The sequence below is a fragment of the Mobula hypostoma genome, chromosome 23, assembly GCF_963921235.1.
Source record: "Mobula hypostoma chromosome 23, sMobHyp1.1, whole genome shotgun sequence".
Taxonomy (NCBI): domain Eukaryota; kingdom Metazoa; phylum Chordata; class Chondrichthyes; order Myliobatiformes; family Myliobatidae; genus Mobula; species Mobula hypostoma.
Window position 1 is genome coordinate 5,183,569 of NC_086119.1, and position 25,586 is coordinate 5,209,154.

Below are 25,586 nucleotides of genomic sequence, written 5' to 3' on the forward strand. Positions count from 1 at the left end.
AACCAGAAGTTTCCAGGGACGCACATGGAGACCAACATCCGGTGCTGCTGGCAGATCATCAACTCGGTGAAAGACGCCCTTTGGTTGGCCTGAAACTTGATGATCTACCAGCACATGGAGATGTGCGTGGGAGAATGCTGCCGACTGGCACATCCTCGGCTGCAGGAGTACGTGCTGGGGGACGCTCTGAAACTTGATGCAGCCACCGCAAGGACCCGGTGGGGAAGGACCACTGTTTAGGGTTCTTCTCCTGTGAGAGTGGGAGGGGTCGGGTGGCGGGGAGTATACCCCTCAACAATGATGTAGAAAGATGAAACAACAGAGCGCCATGTGGGTGGCTAAAAGTGTGGAAATGTAAAGCCCATAATGGAAACAGCTATAAAGGATTGAGAGTCATTGAATGGTTTATTGTATAAAATTTTATTTTTGAATAAAGTATATTTTGAAATTAGAAAAAACAAGAAAATACCGGAAGGCATGGCGGTGCATGCGCTGCTGAGGACCCGTGACTCTGCCTTCAGAGCAGGCGACAAGGCAGCCCTGACAACAGCGAGGGCCAAACTGTCCCGGGCCATCGGAGAGGCAAAGTGTGCACACGCCCAGCGAGTCCACAGCCACTTCCAGGACAGCGGCGACACACTGCGCATGTGGAAGGGTATTCAGGACATTACCAACTACAAGACAACACCACCTGCCTGTGCTGGTGATGACTCCCTCCCAGATGCATTGAATAACGGCTATGCTAGTTTTGAGGCGGAAAATGACGTGGCGGTGAGGAAGACTACCCCTCCTCCAAACGACCAGGTGCTGTATCTTACCATGGCCGATATGAGGAGAACCCTGTGCAGGGTCAACCCATGGAAGGCTGCTGGACCAGACAATATTCCTGGCGAAGTGCTTAGAGGATGTGCAGACCAGATAGCTGAGATTCTCACTGACGTCTTCAACATCTCCCTGAGCAGCGCCATCGTTCCTACGTGCTTCAAGGCCGCCGCCATCGACCCGTGCCAAAGAAGTCTTCAGTGTCCTGCCTTAACGACTACCGTCCCGTTGCTCTCACATCCATCATCATGAAATGTTTCAAGAGGCTCGTCATGAGGTACATCAAGACCCTGCTGCTCCCCTCACTGGACCCCCTGCAGTTTGCATACCATCCCAACCGTTCAACAGACGACGCCATTGCCATCACCCTCCACCTGGACAAAAAAGACACGTACGTTCAAATGTTGTTCATAGACTTCAGTTCAGCATTCAACACAATCATTCCTCAGAAACTGATTGGAAAGCTGAGCCTACTGGTCCTGAACACCTCCCTCTGCAACTGGATCCTAGACTTCCTGACTGGGAGACCTCAGTCAGTCTGGATTGGAAGCAGCATCTCCAACACCATCACACTGAGCACGGGGGCCCCCCAGGGCTGTGTGCTCAGTCCACTGCTGTTCACTCTGCTGACCCACGACTGTGCTGAAACACACAGCTCGAACCACATCATCAAGTTCGCTGATGACACGACTATGGTGGGTCTCATCAGCAAGAATGATGAGTCAGCGTACAGAGAGGAGGTACAGCGGCTAACGGACTGGTGCAGAGCCAACAACCTGTCTCTGAATGTGAACAAAACAAAAGAGATGGTTGTTGATTTCAGGAGGACACGGAACGACCACTCTCCGCTGAACATCGACGACTCCTCCGTAGAGATCGTTAAGAGCACCAAATTTCTTGGTGTTCACCTGGCAGAGAATCTCACCTAGTCCCTCAACACCAGCTTCATTGCCAAGAAAGCCCAGCAGCATCTCTACTTTCTGTGAAGGCTGAGGAAAGTCCATCTCCCACCCCCATCCTCACCACATTCTACAGAGGTTGTATTGAGAGCATCCTGAGCAGCTGCATTACTGCCTGGTTCGGAAATTGCATCATCTCGGATCGCAAGACCCTGCAGCGAGTAGAGAGGTCAGCTGAGATCATCGGGGTCTCTCTTCCCGCCATTTTACAGACATTTACACCACACGCTACATCCGTAAAGCAAACAGCATTATGAAGGACCCCATGCACCCCTCATACAAACTCTTCTCCCTCCTGCCGTCTGGCAAAAGGCACCAAAGTATTCGAGCTCTCACGACCAGACTGTGTAACAGTTTCTTCCCCCAAGCCATCAGACTCCTCGATACCCAGAGCCTGGATTGATACCAACCTACTGCCCTCTACTGTGCCTATTGTCTTGTTTATTATTTATTGTAATGCCTGCACTGTATTGTGCACTTTATGCAGTCCTGGGTAGGTCTGTAGCCTATTGTAGTTTTGTGCTGTTTTACGTAGTTCAGTGTAGTTTTTATATTGTTCATGCAGCACCATGGTCCTGAAAAACATTGTCTCGTTTTTACTGTGTACTGTACCAGCAGTTATGGTCGAAATGACAATAAAAAGTGACTTGACTTGACTTGACCATTGTTGCAGGAGAGCAGCATCCATCATCAGGGACCCCCACCACCCAGATTATGCTTTTTTTCTCACTGCTGCCATGAGGAAGAAGGTACAGGAGCCTCAGACTCACGCCACTAGTTACAGGGACAGTTATCACCCCTTAACCATCAGGCTGTTGAACTCAAGGGGATAACTTCACTTTCCCTATCATTGAATTGTTCTCACAACCCATGGATTTACTTTCAAGGACTCTATCTTATGTTCTTGATATTTATTGCTTATTTATTTATCATTATTTTTTTTTCTTTTTGTATTTGCGCCGTTTGTTGTCTTTTGTACACTGGTTGCCTGTCCTGTTGGTGCAGTCTTCCATTGATTCTGCTGTGATTATTGGATTTATTTAGTGTGCCTGCAAGAAAATGAATCTCTGGGTTGTACATGGTGACATATATCTACTTTGATATTAAATTTACTTTGAACTTCACACCTCAACACTGAACTGACTCCACAACCTATGGACTCAATTTCAAGGACTCTGCAGCTCATGTTCTCAGTATTATTTATTTACATTTTTTATTATTTGCACCATTTGTTTTCTTTTGCATGTTGGTTGTTTGTCTGTCTTTGCGATTTATAGTTTTTCATAAATTCTATTGTATCTCTTCATTTTCCTATAAATGTCTGCAAGAAAACTAATCTCAGGGTAGTATATGGTGACCTATACATACTTTGATAATAAGTTTACTTTAAACTTTGAAGTTTAAATTTATATGACAACTTTGTAAGTCTGTAGGCAGACAGGTGCGGACAGCCAGCTGGATTATTCTGACTGTGGAGTACCTTTACAGTCAACATTCCTGACACTATTTATCTGTTTTAGGTACTCTACCTGTTTAAATTCACCAGCTTCCTTTGTGGGATTTGTTTCTAAAACATCAAACAGTGTTTCTGAATTACTAGTTTAATAAAATAACCAGAATGTTATTATATCCCACTGTATTGTGGCAATAAGTAAATAAAAATGATTTGAATTAGGATTTTTTGATTTTTAGTGGTTGAGGATAATAACGTGGACCCAGTTCTGCTGGATCGTCAATGCTGACCACCCACACTCACCTGACTGCTCACATATAGAGGCTAAGATGAGAAAATCTACAGATACTGGAAATCCAAGCAACACACGCAAAATGCTGGAGGACCTCAGCAGGCCAGGCAGCATATGTGGAAAAGAGTAAACAATTGACATATTGGTCTGAGACCCTTCATCAGGACTGGAGAAAATGATGAGAAGTTGGAGCAAGAAGGTGGGAGGAGGGGAAGGAAGGAGCACAAGATGACAGGTGAAACTGGGAGAGGGCGAGGGGCAAAGTAAAGAGTTGGGAAGTTGATTGGTGAAAGAGATAAAGGAAAGGGTTGGCGAAGGGAGAATCTGAAAGGAGAGGACAGAAGGCCTTGGAAGAAAGGGAACGGGGAGGAGCAGCAGAGGCAAGTGATGGACAGGTAAGGTGATAAGGTGAGAGAGGGAAATGGGAATGGAATGGTGAAGGGGGGAGGCAATAACCAGAAGCTTGAGAAATTGATGTTCATGCCATCAGGTTGGAGGCTATCCAGATGGAATATATAAGGTTTTGCTCTTCCAGCCGGAGTGTGGTCTCATCGTAGCGATAGAGGAAGCCATGGACTAACATGTTGGAATGGGAATGAGAAGTAGAATTGTATAGAGGGCTATTTGGGTTGATCCCCCATACCTGGGAAGTGAATAGCAAGGAGCAGAAAGTTCTCAGTGCTGGGTGAACCTTATACAGTGTGCTGCAGAACTGGAATATTTTGACAGGCTTTAATCCAGTCAAAGTTTTGATAGATTAAAATATAGCCTTATTTGTCATGTGTACGTCAAAACATACATTGAAATGTGTTGTTTTGCCCCAACGACCAAAACAGTTCAAGGATTGTGCTGGGAGTAGCCCACAAATGCCACCGTACTTTCGGTACCAATATAGCATGTGCACAACTTACTGCCCTATCCCTAGCTGTATGACTTTGGAAGGTGGGAGGAAACTGGAGCACCTGGAAGAAACCCACACAGTCATGGGGAGAATGTACAAACTCCTTATGGACAGCGGCAGAAATCGAACTCTGATCAGTGATCACCAACTCTGTAAAGCGATTGTCTCACCATTAAGCTACTGGTGCTACCCTCTATTAAGAAATATTTTAAAAGTTGCTGTAAATTGAAAAGATTAATTATTTTAAAATGAAAAATAATGAAATTTAATGAAACATTAACATGCTAATAAGTAATAAAAGAAAACCATGAAATAAAAGTTAAAATAAATTACACCCTTTCAAAACCTTTATCTTTAGGCTGAGAAACCCTATTGAAATGAGTGAAGTATTTGATCCTTTGCCAGATTTCACTGTGTAGCATTGGAGATACGGATTTCCTGATGTAATGTAGTGTAACACACAACATGCTGGAGGAACTCAGCAGGTCAGGCAGCATCCAAGGAGCAGAATTAAGCTGCGTGACTGTTGAGTTCCTCCAGTAGTTTAAACATGTTACTCTGGGTTTCCAGTATCTGCAGAATCTCTTGTGTTCCTGGTGCAATGAAGTCTAGCAATAGAAAGCTTCATCTTTTATTTCATTTGAAATCAAGTGACAGAAGATGTACTAGCATCTGCCACTCAACGTGTCCTGGATTTACTTTGTGCTTCTATGTGTCCACGACTTGCGTGGGAGCAGCTGAACAACAGCAATTCCTTTCAGAATTGTTAGCCAAAGCCAATACTGTACAACATTTCTCTGTATCTGTTGCCTGTAGGGTCTCTCCTGTGTGAATGTGCCTACCTACGTATGTGGGTTAGTGTGTATGTTAAATGAGCTCCCATATTTCCTTGATTATAATGCTGTGGTTCTGTAAGAGCATGTTTACTGAACAAATATTTGGAAATTTCCACTGACATTTAGGGCTTGTGATTGTGCAAGTATGTAGACACCACAATTCCTGAGAGCTTTCAATGTCATCAGAGTTTTTTTGTAATCATTCACTTATTTTTACAAAATATTTAATTATGTTTATAGAAACTGGGAGTTTTTTTGAATATGTGAATAATTGTAACTTATTCTCCAGAAAGCAATACTTTAAAGAATCTAATATTATTGCAATTAGGGTGTCAAAGGTTATGGAGAGAAGGCAGGAGAAAGGGATAATAAATCAGCTGTGATGGAATGCCTGTGCATTGGGCTGAATGGCCTAATCGGCTCCTATGTCTTATGGTCTCATTTTATTTCTGATATTACATCTGAATATTTAAGTGTAAGTTGTCATCTTGAATTTCAGCAGAAATTAAGTAGATGCAAATAACTTTAATGCACCACTATCATAAAATGTAGAATTTTTGGAGGGCAGATTTTATAAAATGGAGTTTAATTGTACATTCTACTAGTACTAATTCCTTCCCATGTCACTTAAGTTATTCTCATATCCTATGAAACTCCATTTTCTATCTAATTGTATATATTTTCATTCCTGTTATTAGCAATTGCTGTTATTAACAGGAATGCATCTCCTGACTCCCTGAATATATTGAGTGACTGAACTTCACATCCCTCCCTCTTTGACAGAGAATTCCAAAAAATAATTAGCCTCAAGATGATTTTTTTTTCCACTTCTGTCCTAAATAGACAACCCTTGAACAGCCCTTAAATCAGTATCAAGTTATTCCTAATCTGAGTAGGTAGACATCCATTCCAGCAATCTGCACAATTTCATTGCACCATATTATCCATTTAAAGTGCCAGTCTCTCCCATGCTGGACATATTTTTTTTAGATTATGAAGACACGTAGTCCCCTTTTATTGTCATTTAGTAATGCATGCATTAAGAAATGATACATTATTTCCTCCGGTGTGATATCACAAACACAGGACAAACCAAGACTGAAAAAACTGGCAAAACCACATAATTATACATGTAGTTACAAACAGTGTAACAATACCATAACTTGATGAAGGAAGTCCATGAGCACAGTAAAGTTCAAAGTTTCTCAAATGTCCCACCTCTCATGCAGATGGGAGAAGGAAGAAAAACTCTCCCTGCCATGCAGACCACAATCCGACTCTGAGTCATCCGAAAACTTCGAGCTCTGATCAGCTCTCCGACACCGAGTACTGAGTGGCATCTCTGCCGAACGATTCGACCTCCTTCTTGGTCGCCAAAAGCAGGCAAGGCCGGGGACTTTGAGGCCTACCCTCCGAAAGATTCCCGACCACGCAGTAACGTCAGCAGCGGACGGGCGTTTCAGAAATTTCTCCAGATGTTCCTCTGTGCTTTCACGTCCATTCTCCATCAAATCAGAATTGTCCACGCCCCCTATTTAACAGATACGATATCAGTATTTGTCAAGTTCTTAAGAATTTTGTACTTTTTAAAGACATCATCTTTACCTCTTAGAGTCATAGAACACTACAGGACACAAGTAAGCCCTTTGGTCTGTCTAGTCCGTGCCAAACTATTACTCTGCCTCATCCCATTGACCTGCACCGGGACCATAGCCCTCCATACCCCTCCCATCCATGTGCTTATACAAACTTCTTTTACATTTTGGAATCAAACCCATGTCCACCACCTGCACTGGGAGCTCTTTCCAAACCCTCACCACTCTCTGAGTGAAGAAATTCTCCTTCAGGTTCCCCTTAAACATCTCACGTTTCACCCTTAACCCATGACCTCTAGTTGTTGTCTTACCCAACCTCAGTGGAAAAAGCCTGTCTCTACCACTCATAATTTTGCATATCTCCCCATGCGCCAGCCCAGTATCAGAGGAATCAGTCTGGTGAACCTCTGTGGTACTTCTTCCATTGAAAGCATATCCTTCTTTGCACATGAAGACCAGGCCTCTACACCATGTTCCAGACGTGATTGTAACAGAGCCCTATATCATCTAAGTCATTGATACTTACCTACTGCCCGTTATTTCTCTGGTGTTTAAGGTAGCGATGAAGATCCTCCATCTCGGTTGGTTCTCAGGGCTTCCTTCATTGTGTCAACAGCTTCCTGTCGGTTTTCACTACTGTCAGTCATGCAAGTCCCAGCTGGAGACTCAGGAATACTGTTACACTCAGAAGTAGAAGGATTCTTCAGTGCTGTTTCTGTAACAATTTTGTTTTACCAGTCAGGATTGTTGGCACTGAGCTGAATCCCTGAACCGGGAACGGGTGGACCACTCTTAATTTGTCCTCTATCCTTTGACCTCTTTGACCCTACCAAGAGCCAAAGCATAAAGCCTATACGTAAAGCCCCAGGTCACTAAGATATGCAAGCCTCCAAACCACGACAAGGTTGTAGTCCTCTTGGAGGAAAGTAATTGATGCAGATTGGAAAAACCTGTGACCTAGTGCCCCTCCTTTCTCCCATGATCCACTCTCCTCTCCTATCAGATTCCTTCTTCTTCAGCTCTTTATCTTTTCACCTATCACCTCCTGGCTTCTTACTTCATTCCGCCCTTCTCCACCCACCTACCTTCCCCCTCACCTGGTCTCACCCATCACCTGCCAGATTGTGCTTCTTTCCTTCCCCCACATTTCTTATTCTGGTTTCTTCCCCCTTTCTTTCCAATCCTGATGAAGGGTCTCAGCCCAAGACGTTGACTGTATACTTCCCTTCGTAGATGCTGCTCGGTTCCTCAAGCATTTCATCTGTGTTGCTCTGGATTTACAGCATTTGCAGAATAACTTCAGTTTATTTTTAACCCTCTTCTTTGCCGGTTAACCAACCCTCAAAGGTTATTCTCCAAAATTGTGCACTTACTTAAATCCTGTACACGTTTCCCCCGCCATCCGAAGGTTGAGTGTTCCTATGAAATGGTTCGTAAGCCGAAATGTCGTAAAGTGAAGAAGCAATTACCATTTATTTATATGGGAAAATTTTGTGAGCGTTCGCAGACCCAAAAATAACCTACCAAATCATGCCAAATAACACATAAAACCTAAAATAACAGTAACATATAGTAAAAGCAGGAATAATATGATAAATACACAGCCTATATAAAGTAGAAATACTTTTCCACAATCATTGCTGGCACTGTTCACCAAAGCGAAAATCTCACTCAAGCGCTCTTGGCAGAAAATCTCACGCAAGTGCTGTCGGCAAAAACACGGCGCAAGCGCTCTTCGGTAACCTTTAAGCTATGAAGCTGCCAAATCATACCAAATAACACTTAAAAATACACAGCCGATATAAAGTAGAAGTAATGTATGTACAGTGTAGTATCACTTACCGGAATTGGGAAAGCGCGGAGCACACTGGTGATGGTGTGTTAGACTTGTCGGAGTTTGGGTGGTGCAGTGGCCCCCACCCTCCAGGCCGCCGACCGATACATTGCCGCGAAGCATGTTGGGGTGCAGCGGCAGCCGGGACGCATCCAGCACATCTTTAAGAAAAAAGCCGAAGTAAACATGCTAATTAATTAGGTGCCGCCTGACACGTAATTGTCGGCCCAGATCAGTGCCGATTGCCGATTGCCGATTGCCTCGCCTCTGATCTGGGCTGACATTTACGTGTGGGGCGGCACCTAATAACTAGCATGTTTATTTCGGCTTTTTTGTTAAAGATGTGCTGTGTGCCTCCCGGCTACTGCTGCATTCTCCACGAATCGGTATCTGTCCGTGGCCCATGGGTTGGGGTGGTGGGACACTGGGGTATCATCTTGTCACCTGTTTCCATTAGAGCAGACGGCTCAACTTCTCCTATGACTGGCCGCCTCGATGTCGAAGGTCAAGGTTCGTCGTCTGCTGTGGCTGATGTGGAAGGCTTGCTTGACTGCTGAGCCTCGCGAATTTTTCTATCATACAGTTCTTTGTAAGGACTCAAACCATCTTGCAAATATCCCCTAAACCTACGTACCCTTTCAAAATTAAAGTCGTACTTTATCATTGCAGCGAAAATCTCACACAGTTGCTTCACGTTCATTTCGCTACTGCATTCGGTTTTGATTGTTACCCTTTCCTCTTCCAATTGCATCAGCTCGTCATCTATCAGTTCTTGGTCATGCAATGCCAAAACCTCTTCAACATCATCTTCGTCAGCTTCCACAAGCCAAACTCACGTTGTCCTTACTTCGATCACCACGATCAAAACGCTTAATTATGTCTAGTTTTACGCTAAGTGTAACACCCTTACGAGCTCTTTCAGGCTTTTCCAATACCTCAGAACTCATCTTGCAAACGGCTTCTCACAGGCACGTGTTAAAGCAATGCTGTTCCGAATCTGGGGGAGAGCGGCTGCTCGGGGCGTGCCCTGCCTTTTATCGCGCGCTGATTTTTTTTGTAACAGTGAAAACACCTTCTGTTAGTGAAAACAGGGTACTAATGTAGGTCTTTTGTAACAGTGAGGTTTCGTAAAGTGAACGTTCGAAAAGCAGGGGACACCTGTATGTCCCACATGGGAGACATTGGCACTTTAAATCGATAAGCTAATCCAATGAAGTTGTGCAGGGTGTCTAAATGATGGTTTCTGCAAATTGTACAGAATAGTTGTCCACCTACCCTGATTAGCACATCTGCGATTCTTCAAGTGCTCTCGATCTCCTCATCTGCAATACTTCTTCACATACTCATTCTTCTGAATTCCAGTGAGTAGAGACCCAGAGCCATCAAATGCTCCTCATATGACAAGTCTTTCAATCCTGGAATTATTTTCGTGAACCTCCTTTGAACCCTCTCCAAAGTTAGCACATCCTTTATTAAATAAGGGGCCTAGAACTGCTCATAATACTCCATGTGAGGCCTCACCTATAGTGAGCTAATCAATTTCATTAATTTTGTCTCCAACTTCCACCCTACCCTTAAATTCATTTGGTCCATTTCTGAAACCTATTTCTCCTTTCTTGATCTCTCTGTTTTGGAGACTGACTGTGTGCTGACGTCTTTTATAAACCTGATTCCCACGGCTGTCTTGACTGTACCTCTTTCTATCATGTTACCTGTAAAAATGCTTTTCTCTTTTTTCAGTTCCTTCGTTTCCACTGTACCTGTTCCCAGGATGAGGCTTTCTGTTCCAGAGCATCAGAGATGCTCTCCATCTTCAAAGAAAGGGGATTCCCTTCCTCCACCATTGATGTTGCCCTCACTGGCATCTCCTCCATTTCCTGGATATCCGTGCTAACCCCATAGTCCCACTGTCTTAACAGTAATATAATTTCTCTTGTGCTTACCTACCACCCTAGGAGCACATCATTCTTTGCAACTTCTGCCATCTTCAATGGGATCCTACCATTAAACACATCTTTACTTCCCCCCACTTTCTGCTTTCTGCAGGGATTGCTCCGTAGGTGATTCTCTTGTTGATTCGTCCCTTCCCATAAATCTCCGTCCTGGCACATATCCCTGCAATTATTGAATTGAATTGACTTTATTTCTACATCCTTCACATACATGAGGAGTAAAAATCTTCACGTTACGTCTCAGTCTAAATGTGCAGTGTGGAGTTTATAGTAATTTGTAATAAACAGTATGTATAACAGGACAGTTAATATAACAGAGATACAATTGTATTAGCAAGAATTAATCAGTTTGATGGCCTGGTGGAAGAAGCTATCCCGGAGCCTGTTGATCCTAGCTCAAATAATAATGAAGCAATCTACAGAGACATCACCCTGACACAGTGGGATCAAGAAAACAACCTCTAGCTCAATTACAAGTGAGAGAAATGCTACACCTACTCATTTACCTCCTTCCTCACTTCCATTCAGGGCCTCAAACAGTCTTTCCAGGTGAGGCAATACTTCACCTGTGAATCTGTTAGGAGTCATCTTTTATATCTGATGCGGCCTCCTCAACATTGGTGATGCCAGACTTAATTTGGGGATCACTTTGTCAAGCACCTCTGTTCCATCTGCCAAAAGTGGAATTTCCCAGTGGACAACCATTTTAATTTCTATCCCTATTCCCGTTCCAACATGTCGGTCCGTGACCTCCTCTTCTGCCACGATGAGGCCTCTCTCAGGATGGAGGAGAAACACCTCATATTCCAGCCTCCAACTGATGGCATGAACATCAATTTTTCCTTCTGACAACACACACAAAAGTTGCTGGTGATCGCAGCAGGCCAGGCAGCATCTCTAGGAAGAGGTACAGTCGATGTTTCGGACCGAGACCCTTCGTCAGGACTAACTGAAAGAAGGGTTAGTAAGAGTGTGTTGCTTGAAATTCCAGCATCTGCAGATTTCGTTGTGTTTTTTTTTCTTTCCCCCTCCTCCTTCCCTCTTCTTCTATTCCCCACTCTGGCCTCTTACCTCTTCTGCTCACCTGCCTAATGATCTGGCTTCACCAATCACCTTCTATCTATCCTCCTTCCCAACCGCCCCCCATGTTTTTATTTTGCATCTTCCCCCTTCCTTTCCCATCCTGCAGACAGGTCACGGCATGAAGTGTCGACTATTTATTTATTTTTATAGATGCTGCCTGACTTGCTCAGTTCTTCCAGCGTTTTGTGTGTGTTGCTCTGGATTTATCAGCAATCTGCAAAATCTCTTGTGTTTCTCATTAGGGCTACCGGCCTTAAATTGATGCTGATCTGGAGTCAGCTGCGGCAAATCCCCTCTCCTTGATGTTTGTTCACTAGTTTCTTCCAGTTATTTTCTAACTTTTAAAATTTTCAAGATACAGTGCAGAACAGTTCCTTTCTGTCCGAACTGCCCGGCCACCCAGCTATTTAAACCTATCCTGATTGATTGGTTGTCTAGCCTTATCACAAAGCAATTTACAATAAGCAATTACCTCACTAACTGGTATGTCTTTGGACTGTGGGAGGAAACCAGAGCACCCAGAGGAAACACACGTTCATCATGGGAAGGACTTACAACTTACAGACAGCATTGGAATTGGACTCCAAACTCTAACGCCTCGAGCTGTGTCCTGCTAACCACTATGCTACCGTGGCACTTTCATGTTTTTTTTTAAAGTGTTTTTTGATGCTTTGTTATACATTATTGATGTTTTTACTCTGCCTGACCATATGTATGCTGCAGGGATGTGCAGGGAATATGGAGCATATGGATGCATAATTCTGCTGGTTTTCCCAAATCCAGATGTTTATCTGCAAGGTGGACAGCTTTACTGACAAATCAAATACATCTTAAAGAAAAATTTTAATGGCAAAACAGTGCAAATCAGCTGTATCTTTCTGCAAAAATATTAATCTATCATTAATCTTTTAACACCCCAATGAACACGTTTTAAAAAATTTTTTTGTGCCTGGGGAGTAATTATTATCACAGCTTGGTTCTTTTCTGGGCGTTTTATGGAAATAAGGCAACAGGCATTGGAGGCTTTTCAGGCACTAATTGTTTAAAGCTGTTTGTTTGCAAGGTTAATGTCCCTTCGAGGTAAAATATTTTTCATGCTGCAGCTGACTCTACAGCACTAAAACACTCGCAGTGTTTCCAGTTGCTCTTTCATACTTAGTCAACCCACCCCCAGCTACTTTTTCTTTCCCTTGCATGTTGCCATTTGATCTCTATGTATTTTGGTTTTGCTTTCCTCTTTTTTTTAGTGGACCACAGAAAAGATTGCCCTGTTTTCATTTATTTTTGGAAATATTTATATCATGACTTGATTACAGGCTTAGAGTTGTAATTCCATTAACACACTTCCTGTCCCTAAACTGCATCTTCTTGTGACTAATGGGTGGGTGGCAGATTGAGGGAGAGGGAATTGGCAGACAACTGAAGCGATGACGTGTGTTGATGAAATTCCCCCTTTGTTCTGATCTTTTTCTTTCTCTCTGCTTTTCTTTGCAGGTCTTCACAAAATCGATAATTTTGCCGACAAAAGGCCGCTTCTTGGTGTGTGCAAAAGCACAGGATCAGCGGGGTGAGAGGAAACATGTTTGTCAAAAATGTAAACCAGATGCGGCGTAGTTGGGATGGGGGTGGGAGGTTGGAAAGAATTTTCCTTCTCCAGCAGCAGCATTTGCAAATGTTGAAGAATAAAATGTGCATCACGCCAATGAGCATTTGATGGCACTAAGTCATATTCGCTGGAGTTTAGAAGAATGGGGAGTGGGGGGGAATCTCATTGAAACCTATCAAATATTGAAAGGCCTAGATAGAGTGGCTGTGGAGTATATATTTCCTATAGTGGGAGAGTCTAGGACCAGAGGGCACAACCTCATAATAGAGGGACTTTGAAACAGAGATGAGGAGAAATTTCTTTAGCCAGAAGATAGTGAATCTGTGGAATTCATTGCTGTGGAGGCCAAACTATTGGGTATATTTAAAGCAGAGTTTGATAGGTTCTTGATTAGTAAGGGTGCCTATAGGGAGAAGGCAGAAGAATGGGGTTGAGGGGGATAATAAATTAGCCATGATAGAATGATGGAGCAGTCTTGGTGGGCTGGATGGCCTAAATCTACTCCTATGTGTTATGGTCTTATGTAGACTATGGGTGAGAGCAGTAGTACTGAATTATCAGCCCTTGTGGTTAGTAAGACATGCAAGTACCTTTTCTTTGCGATTAGATTAGCTTATATGTCACATTACATTGAAACATAAAGTGAAATGGGTTCTTTGCTTCAATGACCAACATGGTCTGAGGATGTGCTGGGGGCACCCTTCAAGTGTTGCCCAATCCTCCACGTCAACAAGACAAAGGAGATGATTATCGACTTTCGGAAAACTCACATCATTCACACCCCTCTTCACTTGGGCGCACGGCAGTGGAAACTAAGGGCAGTTTCAGGCTCCTGGGAGTGCACATCTTGCACAACCTCTCATGGTCCCAGATCACAACCTCCACAATCAAGAAAGCTCACCAAGCCTCTACTTTCTGAAGTGGCTTAAGAGAGCTGAACTACGTACATCTGTACTCATGACCTTCAAGTGCAATTGAGAGCATCTTAAGTGCATTACAGTGTTGTACAGAAACTGCTCTGCAATGGACGGGAGGGCTCTATAATGGGTAGTTAAGACTGCCCATTGCATCACTGGCATTAGTCTACCTGCCATCAAGATACACAGAAAGATGCTGGGAAAAGGCTCCCACTTGCCCTGCTCATGGACTATTTATCCCACACCCATCAGGGAAGAGGATATGCAGTGTCCATCCCAGGACTACTAGACTTAAAAACAGTTACTTCCCCCAAGCTGATTAGCACCTCCTCCCACAAACCCACCTCACCACACCCTCCAACATCACTACTTTATCCTTTCCTTATGTACATACAATCAGTCTGTGTATATGAGATAATCATATGTATCTGTATTTATTGTTTTTTTATTATGTTCTTTATGCTTATTGTGGTTTTTTTAATGCTGCATCAGATCCAAAGTAACGATCATTTTGTTCTCCTTTGTACTGACAAATGGCAATAAGCAATATTGAATCTTGAATGTTCTGGCACCAACATAGCATGCCCACAACCCACTAACCTTAACATGTACTGTACATCTTTGGAAGGTGGGAGGAAACTGGAGCACCCAGAGGAAACCCACACAGTCATGGGGAGAACTGTCCTCCTAGACAGCGGTGAGAATTGAACCCATATCTTACAGCTGACATGGTAAAGTGTGATGCTACCATGCCACTGGTACATTCAGGGATTCACACGAGCAAATACTTAACGATTTTTGTAAGTGCAGTAAAAGCCAGATTTTATTTTGTACATTTTTCCAGTGATTCCTCTGTATAACAATTTACTAGAAATTTTAATTATTTTGTGTAATTTCACGAATGAAGGAGAAGAGACATGTGATTCTGTTGGAATTAAAAGTACATAATAAAGAGGCCTATCTAGCCATTCAGTAAAAGCATGAAATGTGCTTGATTTCAAGTACCATCACTGTTCCCTCTAAGCTGTGCGTAAAATGCACATAGACTTTATTGCTGCCCAGCTGGAAATTTCTTTTATATAATGTTGATATAATTTTGAAATTATGCTAATACAATTGTGGAATACCATGTAATTAATTGTGCTGATGAATATAATCCATACATTTTCTAAATAATAATTGTATCATTAACTTTGAAAAATTTTAGAGCTTCAATGTACTTACATTGTCAGTGTTTCAAGTTACAACACTGTTACAAATTGTAACAATAAACACTGAATGGAAGTCAGTAGCTCACTGTTAATAAATCGCCTGCCTGCTGATAGTTGATGCTATCTAGTTAAAACATTTTACTTTTGCCATTGTGCCTCTCAGTTGTTTTGACTGTCTGACATCACTTACTTGTGTTGTGAGTTGTGGTTGATGTGCATATTATATAAAAAACATACAAAGTCCTGTGAATTTTTAGGCCATATACAAATTTCCTGCTCAGACTAATGGTTGGTCTGCACAGCTGTAAAAAGAAATTAGAGGGAAAGTAAGGATCTCCATATCCTTTCAAACTTATGATGTTCATCTAAAATAGTGACTAAACCTGCCAACCTCTTTGGTGTTGAGAATTCATTTGCAGACCTCTGAGTAAGTAATTTAGCATCATCTCAATTTTAAATAGCGGCCATCATCAGTCCTGAAATAATGGATTTATTTTTGTTTAATTATTTTCTTGACAAGATAAATCACCAGACCAGGATAAAATATATTTTGGGTTGTGAAAGCAATCTGTTCATTATTTTATTTCCTTTCTGCCTGCTGGTGGGTGCCAAATCCTGGAGATTTACTAACACTGTATCATTGTTTACAATAGAAAAAAAGGAATGAATAAACAAAGGTTAGTTGGCCAAATTTAACTGGTGGGCAAAGTATCGTGGGACAGGAGGGAACATACAGATTCAAAATTAGCATTCACAATCAGTAATTTGTTTAAGGGGACTGCTGTGTCTCACAAACTTGAATGAAATTTTTGGGGAGGCATTGTGTGTGGTGTTTGAGATGGGATATTTGGTAGAGCGCAAATGGATACTATTAACAGATCAGAATCAGGTTTATTATCACTGGCATACAGTATGTTATGAAATTTATTTTTTTATGGCAATATAGGACAAGACATAAACATTACTATCAGTTAGAAAAATGCAGTAAATATAGTCATAGTCATACTTTATTGATCCCGGGGGAAATTGGTTTTCGTTACAGTTGCACCATAAATAATTAAATAGTAATAAAACCATAAATAATTAAATAGTGATATGTAAATTATGCCAGGAAATAAGTCCAAGACTAGCCTATTGGCTCAGGGTGTCTGACCCTCCAAGGGAGGAGTTGTAAAGTTTGATGGCCACAGGCAGGAATGACTTTCTATGACGCTCTGTGCTGCATCTCTGTGGAATGAGTCTCTGGCTGAATGTGCTCTAGTGCCCACCCAGTACATTATGTAGTGGATGGGAGATATTGTCCAAGATGGCATGCAACTTGGACAGCATCCCCTTTTCAGACACCACTGTCAGAGAGTCCAGTTCCATCCCCACAACATCACTGGCCTTACGAATGAGTTTGTTGATTCTGTTGGTGTCTGCTACCCTCAGCCTGCTGCCCCAGCACGCAACAGCAAACATGATCGCACTGGCCACCACAGACTCGTAGAACATCCTCAGCATCGTCCGACAGATATTAAAGGACCTCAGTCACCTCAGGAAATAGAGACGGCTTTGACCCTTCTTGTAGACAGCCTCAGTGTTCTTTGACCAGTTCAGTTTATTGTCAATACATAGTGCAAAAGAGGAATAGCAAGGTAGTTTTCATGGACATTCAGAAGTCTGATGGTGGTAGGGAAAAAGCTGTTCCTAAAACATTCAGTGGGCATTTTCATGCTCCAGTACGTCCTCCTGGATAGTAGTAAAGAGAAGATGGAATATCCTGGGTGGTGAGGGTCTTTCATGATGGATACCACTTTCTTGAGGCACCACCTTTTGAAGATGTTAGGGGAGTTTGTGCTCGTGAAGGAGCTGGAAAAGTCTATAACCCTCTGCAGCCTCTTTTGATTCCTATGCATTGGAGCCTCCATAGCAGGTGATGATGTAACCAGTCAGAATGCTCTCCATGGTGCATCTGTAGAAATTTGCTAGAGCCTTTGGTGACATACCAAATCCCCTCAGATAAAGTATAGCTGCTGGCGTCTTCTTCATGATTGCATCAGTGTGTTGGACCCTGGATAGATCCTCTGAGATGTTGATGCCCTGGAACTTGAGGGTGCTTACCTTTTCCATCGCTGTCCCCTCAATGTAGACTTGTGTGTGTTCTGCTGACTTCCCCTTCCCACAGTCAATTCCTTGGTTTTGCTGACGTTGAGTGCAAAGTTGTAGTTGCGATACCACTCTTCCAGCCGATCATTCTTGCTTCTGTATGCCTCCTTATCACCATCTGATATTCTGCCAATAACAGTGGTGGCATTGGTGAACTTATGGATGCTGTTTGACTGTACCTAGCCTTCAAAGTCATGAGTGTAGAGAGCGTAGAGTAGTGGGCTAAGCATGCATCCTTGAGGTGCCTCTATGTTGATTATTAGTGAGGAGGAGATGTTATTACAGATCTGCACTGACTCTGGTCTCCTAATGTGGAAGTCGAGGATTCAGGTGTAGATGGAGGTGCAAAGGCCCAGGTTTTGAAGCTTGTTGAAATAATAATGAGGGGATGATGGTGTTAAATGCTGTGCTGTAATCGATAAAACATCAGCCTGGTGTACATATTGCTGTTGTCCATATGCTCCAAGGTTGAGTGAAGAGCTAGTGAGATTGTGTCTGCTGTAGACCTACTGTGGTGGTAGGCGAATTGCAGTGGGTCCAGGTCCTTGCTCAGGGAGGAGTTAATTTTAACTATGAACAACCTCTCAAAGCATTTCATTAGGTAAGTGTGAGGGCTACTTGGTGATAGTTGTTGAGGAAGCTCATCCTCTTCTTCTTGGGCACTGAAATAATTGATGCCCTTTTGGAAGAATTGAAAAAACTGCATGGCTGGCTTTGCAAGTTTGCCTCAGATGACTGCTTTTTATTTCCAGTTGTACATACAACAGATTAGGCAACATCCATGGAGAAAGAGAGAGACAGGATTAATGTTTTTGATCAAAAACATTTCAGCAGCACACATTGTTACACCTTGTTCAAGGAGGGAATGACAAGGTTAGTGCATTGGGAATCTGACCTTCTACTGGTGTGCTGATCTTGTGCTGGTACGAATGTTAGATTTATACACAGTGCAGATACCATGTTTAAATCCACAGTATATAACTCAATTTTAGTACAAAGTTTTTTTTTCTGTATATTATTGTACTGTGCAAAGTAATGCTGAACTTTGATTAAGCTTACTTGCAGTTTCATAATTGAGACACTGTAGCGTAGTGGTTAACATAACACCATTACAGTGCCAGTGATTCAGGTTCAATTCCGTCACTTGGAGTTATCTTTGTACATTCTCCCTGTAACTGCATCAGGGTGCTCTGGTTTCCTCCCACATTCTAAAGATGCATGGATAGGGCTAGTGAGTTTTGGGCATGCTGTGTTGGTACCGCTTGCAGGCTGTCTCCAGCACGTCCTCGGACGGTGTTGGTTGTTGATGCAAAACAATCCACTTTGCTCTATGTTTTGATGTACATGCAATGAATAAAGCTAAACTATAAAAACATCTTTTTTTGGCAATTATGTTGCATAAACTGTCAGAATTACAAACAGTGATAACAAATTATATACTTTGGGAGAAAGTGCTGTTTATACTGCATCCTGCAGACTATTAGCATTGCTATAACCACACAGAGAAAAATGTGCTTTTAGGGAGCTGAGTTATTTTTCTCATCATCAAGGTACTTGACCAATTTTAGATGAAAGGAATTCTAGCAGAATTGTGATCAAAGGAAAACTGTTCTGTGGCTGGAATAATGCTGGGCGTACCAAATCATGGTTATGGTTGTCAAAGACCATTCATAGCATCCTCAGGACATAACTGCTGAAGTACTTGAGGATAATTCCTTGTAATTTTAGGAAGAATCCTTTCTTGATAATTCTATAGTGTTCATTCGTAACTCTGGGTAATGAAGTAAACCATGTCAACCTAATGCAAATAGTCCTGGCCAATGTTACTAAAACAGAATGGCTGTTCACTTATTTCATTGCTGTTTGTGAGATGTTGAGTTAATTGCTTGCCCCATCTCATATACAGAGATGCTTACATTGATAGAAAGTGAAATTGATACAATTTACAAAATTTTATAGATAGAATGGACGTAGAGAGTATGTTTCGAATACTGGGGGAATCTAGGACCAGAGAATTGATTCAGGTGTTGAGCCAGACCCTCTGTACCTATAAAAAGGGGCCAAATGAGTGTATGTTTGTGAGTCTGTTGCTGCTGTAGCCATCTACTTCAAGATTCAACTTGTTCTGCATGCAGAGATACACTTCTGCACACCACTGTTGTAAAGTGTGGTTATTTGAGTTATTGTCTCCTTCCTGTCAGCTTGAACCAGTCTGGCCTTTCTCCTCTGACTGCTCTCATTAACAAGGTAATTTTGCCCACAGAACTACTACTCACTGGATTTTTTTTTTTGTTTTTTGCACCATTCTCTATAAAATATGGAGACTGTTGTGTGTAAAAATCCCAGGAGATTAGCAGTTCTGAGGTACTGAAACCACCCCATCTGGCACTCCATCTTTGACCATTCCATGGTCAAAGGCACTTAGATTACATTTTTTTCCCAATTCATTTATTTCATCTGAACAAAGTCTGAACCTCTTAACCACGTCTGTATGCTTTTATGCATTGAGTTACAGCCACATGATTGGTTGATTAGATATTTGCATTAACGAGCAGTGTTACCTAATAAGGTGGCCACTATCTCACTGGCAGTAGTGTGAAATTGTGGATACAGTTTGTACATGTAGTCTATATTTTTAAGAATAAAAAGAAAACATACTGAATTATTTCTAGATCTTTCTGTCTCTGTCTCTGGAGACAGCTTATCCACTGATGTCTACTATAAGCCTACTGACTCTCACAGCTATCTGGACGATTCCTCTTCTCACCCTGTCTCTTGCAAAAACGCCATCCCCTTCTCGCAATTCCTCCGTCTCCGCCGCATCTGCTCTCAGGATGAGGCTTTTCATTCTAGGACGAGGGAGATGTCTTCATTTTTTAAAGAAAGGGGCTTCCCTTTCTCCACTATCAACTCTGCTCTTAAACGCATCTCCCCCATTTCATGTACATCTGCTCTCACTCTATCCTCCCGCCACCCCACTAGGAATAGGGTTCCCCTGGTCCTCACCTACCACCCCACCAGCCTCTGGGTCCAACATATTATTCTCCGTAACTTCCGCCAGCTCCAACGGGATCCCACCACTAAGCACATCTTTCCCTCCCCCCCTCTCTCTGCATTCCGCAGGGATCGCTCCCTACGCAATTCCCTTGTCCATTCGTCCCCCCCATCCCTCCCCACTGATCTCCCTCCTGGCACTTATCCGTGTAAGCGGAACAAGTGCTACACATGCCCTTACACTTCCTCCCTTACCACCATTCAGGGCCCCAAACAGTCCTTCCAGGTGAGGCAACACTTCACCTGTGAGTCGACTGGGGTGATATACTGTGTCCGGTGCTCCCGATGTGGCCTTTTATATATTGGCGAGACCCGACGCAGACTGGGAGACCGCTTTGCTGAACATCTACGCTCTGTCCGCCAGAGAAAGCAGGATCTCCCAGTGGCCACACATTTTAATTCCACATCCCATTCCCATTCTGACATGTCTATCCACGGCCTCCTCTACCGTAAAGATGAAGCCACACTCAGGTTGGAGGAACAACACCTTATATTCCGTCTGGGTAGCCTCCAACCTGATGGCATGAACATCGACTTCTCTAACTTCCGCTAAGGCCCCACCTCCCCCTCGTACCCCATCTGTTACTTATTTTTATACACACATTCTTTCTCTCACTCTCCTTTTTCTCCCTCTGTCCCTCTGAATATACCCCTTGCCCATCCTCTGGGTCCCCCCCCCTTGTCTTTCTTCCCGGACCTCCTGTCCCATGATCCTCTCGTATCCCCTTTTGCCTATCACCTGTCCAGCTCTTGGCTCCATCCCTCCCCCTCCTGTCTTCTCCTATCATTTTGGATCTCCCCCTCCCCCTCCCACTTTCAAATCCCTTGCTCACTCTTCCTTCAGTTAGTCCTGACGAAGGGTCTCGGCCTGAAACATCGACTGCGCCTCTTCCTACAGATGCTGCCTGGCCTGCTGCGTTCACCAGCAACTTTGATGTATGTTGCTTGAATTATCTCTTTTAGCCTTTTGAAAATGTTTCAAAGTGCTTTAGGTGTAAATACAATAACTATGTTGTGTTCAGCATTCTCCCAGTGTTATCAGATTCAGATGACATTAATCCATTTCTGGGATGTTGGTTGAGGTAGGAATGCTTTCTGAACCACCAGGAACACCGTAGGATTTTTATTTGAATGTTTAAAGATAATCCATAGAATGACATTTCTGATGGTGCATCCAGTCTCCAATAGGTGTGGAATGTTGATTTGGATGAGTTTAATTGTCATTCAGCCATACGTGAAAACACATGGATACAGCTGAATGAAATAGCATTACTCTGGGGCAAAGATGCAAAACATTACCAACAGACATGCACAGCACAAGGCACATATAGGATAGCAAGCACAGAAAAGACAGCAGTAAAAAAAATCTTGCCCAGGTCCCTGAGTCCATGAATGTTGCAGCAGTCTGTGGTCAAAAACAATACAGTTTGTCTTCTGCTGAGTGAAGGCTGGGGGAACAGCACTGACTCCAGTAGGGATGCCACTTCACACCACCTCCAGCACTCCGGTGGAGTGCCCGACTCTGACACCTCTCCCTGGCTGGCTGCAAACAGGCAACACTGCAGCATGAGGCATAGTCCTCGCTACTCCCTCACCATCTGCCAATAAACCAATGAATTGGACTTGCAGCATTCCACACCACCGTTGTCCAACAGGATCTTGCGATCGCAAGAAAAGTGACTGAGACAGTCACTCGCTGCTAGACTGCAAAACTTCTTTGTGCACCAACACTGAGGCCGCACCACTATCTACTCCACGTCTAGCTCCTTCAGTTTGTCTGCTGATGAGCATCTTGCTGACCTGCAGTACTGTAAGTTCTTGAAATTGTAAAAAATCCCTTTTCAAAAAGACAATATCACTTTTGTAGAAGTTGAGTGCACCACCATCTTACTGGATGTCACCACATAAAGTGCAGAAGAAAGAACACATGATGCTGGACGCAGTCAGCAGGTCAGGGAGCACCTGTGGAAAGAGAAACCACATTGATGCTTCTGGTCCAAGATCTTTCATCAGAATAGGAAAGGATCCGGGATTAAATCCATGACAGAGATATTTTGTTAGGATCTATGGAATAAGTAATCTTTCCTAGCTTCACACAATGGAGGAGTGAAAAGTGAAAAACAATAGCAGAGGTTACTGAACTGGTAAAATTAGGTTACTTTTAAAATGAGACAAAGAAAACATCAAGTTGAGGCCTTTGGTGCTAACAGAGCAATGAAGAATAGGAGAACGGGTACATAGGTATGGGGAAAATACACTGAAGTTCAGAGGTCCAAGGGCTGGAAGATGTCTGATCAGGATGCCAGTCCTTATGAAGGGTCTTGATCTGAAACGTTGACTGTTTATTCCTCGCATGGATGCTGTCTGACCTGATAGTTTCTCCAACATTTTGTGTTTATTACTTTGAATTTCCATTATCTGCAGAATTTCTTGTTTTTAATGCTGAAAGATGCATGTTAAGGTGCAAGGTTAGCAGAAGCTGCAAGTTCACCCCAGCAGCCTGCCCTTCTGCTCCCTTTCCTTCTCCTGTGCTTACTTGTTCTTTCCTTTAAGTTCTTCAGTAAATTTAATCTGAACTACATTTTGTGGCTGCAAGTTCTACAGGCTTACATCTCTCTGGCTGAAAAGATTCACCCTGAATCTCATATTGTACTCATTAGCACATTCTAAAGATGTTGAGTTGAGAAATTACAAACTATGGGTCTAAAAAGCTTTGTGTCAGGGTCGATGTCCATGTCCCAGGACTTCACTGCAGGAGTTCCTCATGACAGTATCCTAGACATAACCATCCTCAGCTACCTCATCACTAACCTTCCTTCCATCATAAGGCCAGAAGTTGAGAGGTTTGTTGATGATTGCACAATGTATATTTCCATTTGTAGCTCCTCAGCAAGTGAAGCAGCCCAAGCCTATAGCAGGACTGGGACAGCAGATACCAGATAACTATTGCACCGTATAAGTACCAGCCAGTGACTATTTCCAACAAATGAGTGTCTAACCATTTGCCATTGACATTCACTGAGATCCCCCACTGTTTATATCCCAGGGGCGACCATTGACCAAAAATTTAACACCACCAACTATATAAATACAGTGGCTGCAAGAACAGATCGGAGGGTGGATATCTTTGGTGAGTTTCTCAGCTTCTGCCATCCCAAGATCATGCACCATTTATAGGGCACAAGTCAGGTGTGTGAAAGAAGCTCTCCACTTGGATGAGTGCAGAACCAGCATTTCGCAGAACGTCAGTACCCTCAAGGATGAAGCAGCTGAGTTCATTGACGTCCCATCAACCAGCCTAAATATTCACTCCCTATTCCACAAGTGCACATTGGATTCAGTGTGTACAACCTATAAAATCCACTGCAATCTTTTGACAGCAACTTGCATGACTTCTATCACAGAGGCAGCAGGTGGATCAGAACACTGATACTTGCAAGTTCCCCTCCAAGCTGCACACCATCTGGATTTGGAATTGTAACACTGATCAGTCTTTGTCACTGGGTCTAAATCCTAGAAATCCCTACAATAGTACAGTGCAAGCACGCATTAGGGTTTGCATCTTCCCTAGGGCTTTTAGGGATGGGTAAGAAAAACTGATCTTGAGAATGAATCGAAAAGAAATCTGAAGCACATGATATTGCAGAGTCTGCTAAGAAAACAAACAAAGTTTAATGTTTTATTTAAAAATAAAGGCAAAGGTTCACAGATTTCATTTGAGCATTTAGCCTAAATTCTAATGTCCTGATATATTTTCCAACATGAAGAAATTTTACCCAGTGCTATTATTGCAATGTGATTTTTTTCACCATTACTTTGATATTAATTTACACAGCTGATATATTATTTCAATTCTCAAGTGTATGTACTTGGGTAATTGAATGCAGCATGGTAAATTGATATGATTGTTACAAAAGCATAAAAGATGTTGATTTTATAAATAGAAGCATTGTGTAAAGAGGCAAGGAAGTTATGCAAAACGTTTATGTGCCTTTATTAAGGTTTAGTTACAGTACTGGGTCCAATTCTGGACCTTATACTTCAGGAGAGACATCAAGGCCTTGCAATGATAGAATCACATAAGAAGAGATTTATTAGAATGGATCTCACAATGAAGCAGTTCTGATCTGCAAAAACAATAAAGAATGCATCTGCTAGTATATAATTTGACTGAAATGCCAGAATTATGGACGGTTTGGACATAGATAGGGATAAAGCTCTTTCCTTTGGCAAGATAGTCTGTGCCTTGAGGACAGGGATATATAATTAGAGGGAAATGGAGATATTTTTCATTGAAAATGAAAAGGCAGAACATCTGAAGAGACCATTGTTCTTGAATGCTATAGGATCCAATCAAATGATCAGTACTAATGTAAGGTATAGGAGTCATATTTAGCTCTGACTTTATTGAGGTTTAATTATCCTTAGCTAATTCTGTGGAAACTGTTAAATGATTTGCATAGTTCACAGTGCTTTAGACAGATGTACAATGTAGTTAGGGAGTTAAGTGACAACCATATGATTAAGAAAGATTTAAAACACTAAGTAATATGAAATTCAGAAAGGCAAAGATATGACATAATATAACTGATTAAGTTTTAATTTTGTACCTCTGGCATAAAAAACGTTGGGAACTCCTGTCCTAAGGGGTTGTCTATTGGCGGGTCCCCAGGTGGCTATAGAAGCTGATTGAGGATCCTTATCGAAGTACCTATATGTCACCTTGAGGTTCATTTTCTTGCAAGCATTTGCAGGAACATAAGGAAATACAATAGAATTTATGAAAAATCTAAGCATAAAAACAGACTGACAAACATGCAATGTGCAAAAGAAGACAAATTGTACAAATCCATTATAGATCAGAGCATTTAGTTGTTACTTCCTGAGGTCCTAGATGGCATTTAAGTATATGCATTGGCCATG

The 25,586-nt window shown here is 42.5% G+C and overlaps 1 protein-coding gene across 7 annotated transcripts in view; it reads left to right on the top strand.

The window, feature by feature from the left end:
* bcas3 (BCAS3 microtubule associated cell migration factor) overlaps positions 1-25,586 on the top strand; it is a 987,973-nt gene that overhangs the window by 130,426 nt on the left and 831,961 nt on the right. For all 7 annotated transcript variants that reach the window (XM_063031775.1, XM_063031774.1, XM_063031776.1 and 4 more), the window contains exon 7: positions 13,222-13,294. In XM_063031775.1, the coding sequence (XP_062887845.1) occupies positions 13,222-13,294 (73 nt within the window). The remainder of the gene's footprint in view (positions 1-13,221; positions 13,295-25,586) is intronic.